At 34.6% G+C, this 11,513-nt stretch overlaps 1 protein-coding gene across 1 annotated transcript in view; it reads left to right on the forward strand.

Moving 5' to 3' along the window:
- The window catches only part of LOC103261817 (protocadherin-11 X-linked-like), a 30,825-nt gene extending 23,971 nt beyond the window's left edge, over positions 1-6,854 (forward strand). Inside the window, exon 2 of the mRNA XM_008059394.1 lies at positions 3,636-6,854. Coding sequence (XP_008057585.1) covers positions 3,636-6,149 — 2,514 coding nt within the window. The 3' untranslated portion in view covers positions 6,150-6,854. The remainder of the gene's footprint in view (positions 1-3,635) is intronic.
- The last annotated feature ends 4,659 nt before the right edge of the window (positions 6,855-11,513 follow it).

Raw genomic sequence — 11,513 nt, forward strand, 5'->3', positions numbered from 1 at the left:
ACATGAGGACATGTCTATGCTAGTTAGGGAGATGATGAATTAAGGAGCCATTCAACTTTTCCCCTTTTCATTTTCACACTGTCCTCCTTTCATGATCAAACATATGGTAAAAGTCTTCAGTATTTTTTTAATTTTTATTTTTAAATTGTTCATGTGGATGTAGGCATCATTTGAGCTAACTGCACAGGGGTAGGACTAATGTTGGATCTGTGTGTCAGTCATTCTTTCTTCCTTAAGGAGACTGGGCAGAAAACTGCCTTGAAATAGTCATTTAATAATGATAGTAAGTTCATGCTGGCACAACATTTTGACATCAAATTTAGATATCTCACCAAACTTTATAGAAAATTATTTATGTTTTATATGTAAGCAACTCCTATTCAAATTCCTTGGATAACATGAAGTTTAAATACGCAAGCCAGCAAGTCATTTATAGAGTTTTAAATATCTGGAAGAATAGGGATTATTCATGCAATCTCTGGCTGAACATATATTTTTGGATAAAGAAAAATATTATGATATCTTAGAACTGTACAGCCTAATAGAACTTTTTGCAATAATGAAAATATTCTATATCTGTGCTGTCCAACCCAGTAACCACTAGCTATATGGAGCTATTGAAAAGTTAAAATGTTGCTTTTGTGACTAGGAACCGATTTTCAAATTTTATCTAATTTTAATTAATTTAAATTTAAATACTATTTTGGAAGTATGATATTGAACAGAAGAGTTGTAAAAGACAGAACAATGGGGGCATTATCCATTATTACCTTGAGAATTAGAAAAATATAGGGTTTTTTTGTTTTTGAGTTGGAGTCTCACTCTGTCGCCCAGACTGGAGTGCAGTGGCACGCTCCCGACCACCGCAGGCTCGACCTTCTGGGCTCCAGCATCCTTCCACCTTAGCCTTCTGAGTAGCCAGAATTACAGGCGCGCGCTACCTCGCTCCGCTAATTTTTTTGACTTATTATAGGGATGAGGTCTCGCCTTCCCAGGCGGGTCTCGAACCCACAGGCTCAGGCAATCCACTCACCTCAGCCTCCCAAAGGCGCGGAATTACAGACTGAGCCACCAAGCCCGGCGAAAAATATAGTTTTAATATTACTGCCATTTCACATGAAATGATTACAAGGCTGAAAATGCTGTTTTGGGGTTTTTCAATTGGCATAGTTTTACCTTAATTTGAGTGGGAAAGCAAAGGCCAATTCATAATTCAGACAACCACATAAAGCTAAAAACTAAATTGACAAACAAGAAATGCACAAACATAAATACATAAGTTTTAAAATTGAAACTAACCTGTTTTCCCCAGATGTATTATGTTCATAAATCGGAAAATTGGGTCTGAAACTCAAGAACTTCAGAACATTTACTTGTTCTTTTTACACTATAGTATATATCTTAGTTTCTTTTTATATAATCTCTAAACATAGCATAATTTTTCCTTATGACTTAAATTTTTATTAATCTCTTAACTAATGTAAATCTGGTAGTATCAATACCATCATTACCTACTTAGTCATTGATTTTTCTCTCACCTTAGCTAGAATTTAATTTCCATTACTTTAGTAAAATATGTTTACTCATTACCATATCCCTGGCGCCTAGGAGAATGATCTGTTAGCCACTCAATGTTGGAATGCCAAGAATTAACAGAATAGTATTAAGTGCCATGGATTTTTATGAAGTACAATTTAGAAACTATTTTTTCTACTCATAAGGGAAACACTTTAGATTTAAATCATTCTAAAAATCTTTTTGAATATCATTACAAAATGATCATTAATCACTAAGTTTATTTAGATCAAATTATAATTGAATGTACTGTATTTACTTATTCAATATTATTGCTATAAAATTATATTTTCTTTAAAATATTCATTGTATAAAATAATAGATTCGTCTGTTGATTTTTCCACTGCATATAGGTATAACATGAAAAATGTTTCCATTGCTATACAATCAAAGGAAAGTCAGATTATTGGTTTATCTGAATAAAATAGGAAAAATATGCTCATTTTAATTGTATGAATTGAAAACAAGATAATCAGTATACATTGTTTATCTCATATGACATTAAAAAAAATCAAAATGACCCAGGCTCGGTGACTCAGCCTGTAATCCCGCGCTTTGGGAGGCTGAGGTGAGTGGATTGCCTGAGCCCACGGGTTTGAGATCCACCTGGGCAACTTGGCGAGACCTCATCTCTACAACAAATCAAAAAATTATCTGAATGTGGTAGTGCGCACCTGTAGTTCCAGCTACTTGGAAGGCTGAGGCAGAAGGATCGCCAGAGCCCAGCAGATCGACGTTGCAGTGGCCAGGAGTATGCCACTGCACTCCAGTCTGGGTGACAGAGTTAGACTCCAACTCAAAAAAAAAAAAAAAATCAAAGTGGAGTAAACTAATTTAATTAATATTTCTGAAATGTCACCTTAAATTTTATAATAAACATCTAATCAATAACTGATCATTGCTATTTCAGCAACATTTATGTTAAACCCTGTATTAGAGAATTAAAATTATGTAGATGTATATTTATGTGTGTGTGCGCATATATATGTATATAATTACATATACTCATAAATCATTCCTGCATAGAAATCTTAAGGTCTTGTTCTGATCTCTCCTTCATACTCTCCAGTATATTTTTTATCATATTTAGTTTTGTTAAAATACTATTAGTAACACGGGGCAGAATTCACCTGAGAAGCAGCCAACACTACTCCTCAGTTAGCTGCAAAATAGTGGTTTATCGCTGAAGGACTTATTGTAGTTCAGAGAGAGGACTGTTTTATAAATGTTCCCATAGTATATATAACTTCATGGGCATGAAAAGAAAATACGTGCTTTCCCAAGTTATGCTTTCCAATTTACATTTCAGTATATGAATTTTAGTCCATTGTACTTGCACATTTAAAAAAAAAGGTTAGTTAGTAAAACAATGCTGTTAATCCCCAAGATAATTTTATTTTCATCATGTGTTTCTATAGGGAAAAATGAAAATTCTGTGTATCTTACACAAGTTTATATTTTAACCAGAATTTTGTATTTTTTAAAACTGCTAAAGTTTTCAGCTGTATTTTTTACAGCTTAGAGACACTTAGGCTATTGTTTTGATGAATACTTTATATTGCTGATTACTTTTGGTGGTGGAAGAGCAGCTTAGACAACTAAAATCTATAGTAAAACGATCTTAATTCATTTGGAGTAATCTTGGGTAATTCACAGTTTCATTTATTTTGTGAAATTTAGTGACAATTAAAAAAAAAATTCTATACACGTCTTCCTTTTGAAAACGTCAATAGTTTGCATAAATGAGTTATATTCATTATTATGAAATGTTATTATAAGTCCCTGCCCCCAAACACCTTCTGGCACAACTCTCTAATATCACAAATAACTGAGATGTTAGGCAACTTGTTTGTTGTTGCAATATTAGTTTACAGGCAGATGTGAAATTTAGAACCCAAGTCTTCTGGTATATATTTTTCAGCTGATCCTGCTATGTCATGTGGCTTCACAAAATTGAAAATTGTACTTATTACATAACATATGTTAAATTATATTTCATAACTAATATTAGTATATTCATTTATATTAACATAAATTATATTTCATTCCATGTTTTCCAGGGTCAAGATGTATTTGAGCTTAATATCACTGAAACACCAGAAGGAGACAAGATGCCACAACTAATCGTTCAAAAGGAGTTAGATAGGGAAGAGAAGGATACTTATGTGATGAAGGTAAAGGTTGAAGATGGTGGCTTTCCTCAAAGATCCAGTACTGCTATTTTGCAAGTAAGTGTTGCTGATACAAATGACAACCACCCAGTCTTTAAGGAGAAAGAAATTGAAGTCACTATACCAGAAAATGCTCCTGTAGGTACTTCAGTGACACAGCTCCATGCCACAGATGCTGACATAGGTGAAAATGCCAGGATTCACTACCATTTCAGCAATCTAGTCTCTAACATCGCCAAGAGACTATTTCACCTCAACACTACCACTGGACTTATAACAATCAAAGAACCACTGGATAGGGAAGAATCACCAAACCACAAATTACTGGTTTTGGCAAGTGATGGTGGATTAATGCCAGCAAGAGCAATGGTACTGGTAAATGTTACAGATATCAATGATAATGTCCCATCAATTGACATACGATACATCATCAATCCAGTCAATGACACTGTGGTTCTTTCAGAAAATATTCCACTCAACACCAAAATTGCTCTCATAACTGTGACGGATAAGGATGCTGACCATAATGGTAGAGTGACATGCTTCACAGATCATGACATTCCTTTCAGATTAAGGCCAGTATTCAGTAATCAGTTTCTCCTGGAGACTGCAGCATTTCTTGACTATGAGACCACAAATAATTATGCCATCAAATTACTGGCTGCAGATGCTGGCTATCCTTCTTTGAATGAGTCATCCACGCTCCACATCAAAGTGAAAGATGAAAATGACAATGCTCCAGTATTCACTCCACCTTTCATAAGTCTTTCTGTTCCTGAGAATAACTATCCTGGTGCCCAGTTGACAAAAATAAGTGCAACAGATGCAGACAGTGGGCGTAATGCTGAGATCACTTACCTGCTAGGCACTGATGCTCCATCTGAATTCAGCTTGGATCGTCGTACAGGCATTCTGACTGCAGTGAAGAAACTGGATAGAGAAAAACAGGAACATTATTTCTTCACAGCTGTAGCAAAAGATAATGGGGTGCCACCCTTAATAGCCAATGCCACAGTCTTTGTGACTGTTCTTGATCAGAATGACAACACTCCAACTTTCACTCACAATGAGTACAACTTCTACGTCCCAGAAAGCCTTCCAAAACATGGCACAGTAGGACTAATCACTGTAACTGATCCTGATCAGGGAGATAATTCTGCAGTCACTCTCACAGTTTTAGGTGCAAATGATAGCTTCTCCATTGATTCAGACACTGGTGCCATCCGACCAAATATTTCATTTGATAGAGAAAAACAAGAGTCTTACACTTTCTATGTAAAGGCTGAAGATGGTGGTAGGGTATCACGTTCTTCAACTGCCAAAGTAACCATAAATGTGGTTGATGTCAATGACAACAAGCCAGTTTTTATTGTCCCTCCTTCCAATTACTCTTATGAATTGGTTCTACCATCAACTAATCCAGGCACAGTGATCTTCAAGGTAATTGCAGTTGACAATGACACTGGAATGAATGCAGACCTTCGTTATAGCATTATAGGAGGAAACACAAAGGATCTGTTTATGATTGACCAAATAACAGGCAATATCACACTGAAGGAGAAATGTCTCATTGCAGATCTTGGTTTACACAAACTGATAGTCAAAGCTGAGGACTTAGGACAACCTGATTCTCTCTTCAGTGTTGTAATTGTCAATTTGTTCGTGAATGACTCAGTGACCAATGCTACACTGATTCAAGAAATGGTGCGCAAAAGCTTCGAGAAACCAGAGAGTGAAAATATTGAGACAGCTGATGCATCCTCACCAACCAGTGACTATGTCAAGATAGTGGTTGCCATTGTTGCTGGCACCATAACTGTCATCTTAGTAATTGTTATCGCTGCTGTAGTAAGATATCGCCAATCACCACACCTTAAGACTTCTCAGAAAAACAAACAGAATTCTGAATGGGCTACTCCAAATCCAGGAAACAGGCAGATGATAATGATGAAGCAAAAGAAGAATAAGAAGAAGCATGCCCCTAAGAACCTGCTACTTAACTTTGTCACTATTGAAGAAACTAAGGCAGATGATGCTGACAATCATGGAAACAGTGTTACACTAGACCTTCCTATTGAGCTGGAAGAACAAACCATGAGCAAGTACAGCTGGAGCACTACACCTACTACTTTCAAACCTGACAGTCCTGATTTGGCTCAGCACTACTTATCTGCCTCTCCACAGCCTGCCTTCCAGATCCAGCCTGAAAGTCCGCTGAATTCAAAGCACCACATAATCCAAGAACTGCCTGCTGATAACACCTTTGTGACCTGTGATTCCATCTCCAAGTGTTCCTCCAGCAGCTCTGATCCCTACAGCATTTCTGAGTGCAGCTATCCAATGACAACCTTCAAGACTCCTGTCTCTGTACACACCAGACCGGTAGGTAATCCAAGTTTCTAACAAAATTTTCTAATCATATATTTTGTATTATTTTCAGTTGCTGTAGTACTTTACAGAATCTACTAACTTCAAAGAGGGTCCAAAACAATCCATATTCTGCACAAGTATCCAAACAGATAAATGGATTCGTGTAAGTGTGGTAAAAAATCAGAACAAAATGACTATTGATTGTAGGAAAATTAGGTGCAGAATGATGATTATAATAGGGGCAAATTTTGTCTGTAGGTGGCAGTATGACACTTCTTGCTAGAGAATATACTGGAAAACTCCAAAACAAAAGGCTATAGCACTGTCCTCAGAACCATTGCATGCATGAGGATTAGAACTAGGGCTAGATACTTCACAGTAAAGCTTTCTACATTCTGATAAGCCGCTCTTAATACTAATGGTGTTGAGAATATCAACTTAATTTGGGAAAATCTGTGACTGCCCAAGGTAACTAAATGGCACCAAGATATCCTCTCCACACCTCACAGTGCTTCCAAGATCCTCAAAAAGAAAAGTGTCATTTTCAGATAGAAGCTCAAATTATTCTGGTTCATCAAATCTATATTCATACAATGTAACAAGAATTGGATTAGAAAAATGAAGGCATGCTCACTCTCATCTTCAAGTCAGAGAAAGAAATAGATACAAGATTTCTATTTTAGATATCCATTTAAATATTTGCATATTTATGCAAGGTATTTTGAGTCCTTCAGAAGACATTCTTAAAAGAAAATGGCTTTTGGAATATGAAATATATTTGCTTTCTTGAATGGACGTGAAAGAAAATATGGGTATGTGAAGACTCAAGAAATACGTGCACAATAATTTGGAACCCAATAAATTTATGAAAACAAGGGTTTATTCAGTTTATTTGTATTCCATGGATAAATAAATACAAATTTACCTAGAAATTCATAAGTACATCAAATGATTTAAGTATGGTTATTTTCATAATAAAATCATGCAATGCAATTCATCTATAATTTTTCCTCTTGAACTCATGCCACTTGTTGTCTTTATTATTTTATCTATGTAACTCTTAGAAAGGTCTTAGTCTCAATTCAGTGAATAAAGTATTTTGAACATGTATTCAGGTTTAATAAAATGGTAGCAATGTGAAAGTCAAAATAGACTCCTTGTAACAGTTAGAGATATTAGAGAAGTCTATTGGATTCAAGATAACAATGCAAATATTTTACCATAATTTTGAAAATGGATTTAAGAATAGAAGTCATTCAAGAGTATGCATAGTTAATTAATACAATAGCATTAATCTTTCTCCCTGAATCACATAGCGAAGGTAGGTACTAATTCAGTTGTGGGTACATTTTGTAACAATAGGGCCACAATTAAGGGCTGTTTCAAAAGGTAAAATAGAACCCTAGTCTCTGTGTAGAGATTTTGTTTTAGGTTTTGAATGAATTTACAACGTAGTGTTATTTCTACAGTTTGGATGAGTCCCATGTTTCTCTATATTGGTGGATCTTAGATGTGCAATAAACAATAGATGCCTAACATTTCCACAAGATGTGTTTCGTTTACATTTAATCATTTAAAATGGCACTCTCATTTTCTGAATCTTATCACTATTCTGCTTATTGGAAAATTTTCTCAGCAACGACAAAAAAATACCTTTCATGAATAACACATTAAATGTGTTGTGTAACCTAATAGCATTTTTTCCTGGGTTTAATTTGTGACTTGCTTTAAAAAGTGTACAAAGGGTGGGTGTGTGAATTACTTTTGTAGGTCTGCATTTTTAAAAGTTTGTCTCATGAAATCAGTTAGTGGAGCAAGTTCTAGCTTCAATTGTTTTTGGAGGCACAGAGATTTTACTAGCTAGACTAATTATACTTGAGTATATGAACATAAAGCAAGCCAAGCATGAATAAAGGAAAAACATTGAAGTATCCAAATAGCTTCATTTTTTATTTTCTTAAATATTTCACAATATTTAAAAAGTAAGTAAAATTAACAAATTCTTTCCTATGATAGCACTTTATATTATATAGCTAAGAGACTTTTTCCATAGGACACATGGCTTCATGAATTAGGCAAACTATGAAAGGTAAATGCTAATGAGAAGGAGTTATTGGTTATCATTAGGTTTTTATTAACCAAAAGGACTGCAGTAAGTCCTCTACATAAGAACAAGTTTTGTTCCAAGAGTGCATTCATAAGTCCAATTTGTTCATAAGTTCAACAAAAATTGCCTAGATCACCAACTAATACAATTGACTATATAGCACTGTACTGTAATAGACTTATAATACTTTTCACACAAATAATACACAAATAAACACAAAAAATAAACATTTTTCATCTTACAATACAACACCTTGCATGCACGTGACAAGGTACACCAGGCACGTGAACTAATTTATGTGATCAAACATGCAAATGTACTTTCTCATCTTTGAAAGTTCACAACTTGAAGGTTCATATGTAAGGGACTTACTGTATTTTAAAATCAATGAGATATCAGATTACTAATTTATCTGACATCTTGAAAAATAGATTATATACTTTATGTCATTGGTTTGCAGTTGTTCCATATTCACTACTAAATATCTTCTGGTCATGAATTGGTGAACTTAGACAGATTAATATGATACTAATTATAATTAAAATCTTACATTTAGTGCTACATTTTCAATGTTCTTTACCCTTTCTGTATGCTCCTCAACTTGTAATTAATGCCAGGAAAGGCATTTTATGTCACTGATGTTACAGAATTGCTAACAAGTTAAGTGAACACTGAAAAGAAAATTATGTGTTTAAAATTTCAAATATCCAGTCCTCACAGAAACAAAGAGATGAGTATCACATGTTGTCACTCATAAGTGGACCTTGAACACCTATTGTAATACTGTAGGAAAGGGATTGAAAGTAGCTGGAAACTGAAGGAAGGGGGGGTGGGGGGTGGGTAGCTGGGATTGACAGTAGTCGATATCCACCTGGGGAAGGGGGGAGCACACCTCATCAATAAGTGTACCTGCACAATGAACATTTGTGTACCTAACCCTGAATTGTACCCCACAATTTCAAAATAAAAATTAAAAGAGAAAAAATTATTCAAATAGAGTAGGTGTCTTCTTTTAAAGAATCATCATACAAAATGGGGAAAAGTGTCAACCCCTCCAATAAAAATTTGTTGTTCTTGAAGGAAGGAAGTACTAAGAGTAGAATAAAATATTACTGCTAGCAGAAGGCAAAAGTAAGCCGGGCTCGGTGGCTCAGCCTGTAATCCCACCCTTTGGGAGGCTGAGGTGAGTGGATTGCCTGAGCCGCGGGTTTGAGACCCGCCTGGGCAACTTGGCAAGACTTCATCTCTACAATAAATCAAAAACTAGCCGGGCGTGGTAGCGCGTGCCTGTAGTTCCAGCTACTTGGAGGACTGAGGCGGAAGAATCGCTGGAGCCCAGCAGGTCAAGGCTGCAGTGGCCGGGAGTGGCCACTGCACTCCAGTCTGGGTGACAGAGTGAGACTCCAACTCAAAAAAAAAAAAAAGAAGGCAAAAGTATTCCAATTTATTTCAAACACAGTGAAACACATTTTCAAAAGGAGTCTTTAGGGTGATACTTATATTTTAGTTCATTACTCATCTGAATAGATACATGAAAGTGGAGAAATAAAATAGTTCTAGTAGGGTGTAAGAAGCAAGGCAATTTATTCAAAATTTTATCTTTTAGAAAGGGAATAAGATATTTTCTATAGATTATTTCTCTGACTCTGATGTTCTTGAAAACTATGGAACATCTGTTTGATTGTAGCACATCTATTGAATAGTCATCTATAACTGGGAACTATAATGCTCCTCTTTGTCATAAGTTTCTACATGAATTATGGAAGGCATTTTGTATATATTGTACTAGAAACAAAAATCATAACGTTTAAGAGACTGAGTCTACAGATTACCTTCTATTAACACCTTTCAGAGCAAGCAGATAGTATTTGGTTGGTATGACTCTACAGAAACAATAAGTATAAATAACTGTTTTAGAATAAGTTTTTCTTCTTATTATATAAAGGAGATAAACTACTAAATCCAAGTCTTGCTCAATACTGCTCCCTCATTAATATATTGTGAAGACTATACATTTGAAAAATAGTGAGAAGAATGAAAATGATATACAATTTTTGAGGGCCTTCTATATACCAGTCACTGTTTAAGACGTGGTAAAATTTCTCCAAAACAAACAAAAAATTCTTATGAATTTTTGTGATTTGAGTTGAAATAGTCTTGCAATTTCAGAAATAGGGTGAAAAGAATGGTGGAAGACTTTGACAGTTATAATTCATGGATGGAACCATGCTGTAGATATAATAACTGGATTCAAAATTATAACAGTTGGAGTTGGAGTTATAACAGTTGGAGTTATCTTGGAATAGACTTAGAATTCACTATTGTTAAATTTGGTAACTTTGATTCTGTGCATCTATATTTTGGCAATGTGAATTTTAATCATTTGTAGCATGCTTGGCAAGTAAGACTCCTAGAACATAATCATCTGATTTTGATAACATGTTATTTTCTTGATCTAGACTGATTCCAGGACATCAACTATTGAAATCTGCAGTGAAATATACTTTCTAAAAACAACATAATTCCATTCCCCTTCCAACATTTCCAATTGTTTGTGATTTCAAAATTTGACTAAGTTAATTAATTTTATAATCTGGATTTCCATTATAAAAGCAAGCAAAACAAAAACCATGTTGGAAATGATGCTCCAGTGAACATTGTGCTTTCTTTAGTGGTAATAAGCAAGAGAAATTTAAAATTTACAGAAGAAACAGTGCAATGTAATAACATAGGTTTATGACACTGTTTCTCGGTTTACTTGCTCTTGATGTCAACAACTGTGATGTAATAGAATGCTATTTTGGTATACACACTGATGGTTAATGTATTAATCATAAGACATGGAATTATTTGCCCTGTCTGATTGCTGAAGAGTTTAAACATCATCTCTGGGAGTTTGGAAGTGAAGCTAAACTTTCCAAGCTACACTGTGAAAGGAATACAGGGCAAGAGATTTATTTTAAGACACCAAAATGAACAAAAAACCAAAAAACAAAACCACAAAATTTTATTTCAGTGTTTTGAAAATAATCACTGGCATAGCACTGCTGAGAAAAATCATTACAATTGCCTACCACTCTGCTTAAAAGTTGGATAACACAAAATAATCTTACTGTTTTTTTTTTTTATTGATTGTAATCATGTTGTTCCACTACTTTAATCATTACAAAATTATTTTTATGGTAATCATGTTTTCTTTTTCTATAAGTTCCTAAAATGAAAGTTCTTTCTATTTTTATCAAAAGAAAAGTGTAATGTCCTTTATACTCCCTAATATTTTAAAAAAATGT

This window comes from Carlito syrichta, unplaced genomic scaffold (genome assembly GCF_000164805.1).
Source record: "Carlito syrichta isolate Samal-C Ts95f unplaced genomic scaffold, Tarsius_syrichta-2.0.1 Scaffold304020, whole genome shotgun sequence".
NCBI lineage: Eukaryota > Metazoa > Chordata > Mammalia > Primates > Tarsiidae > Carlito > Carlito syrichta.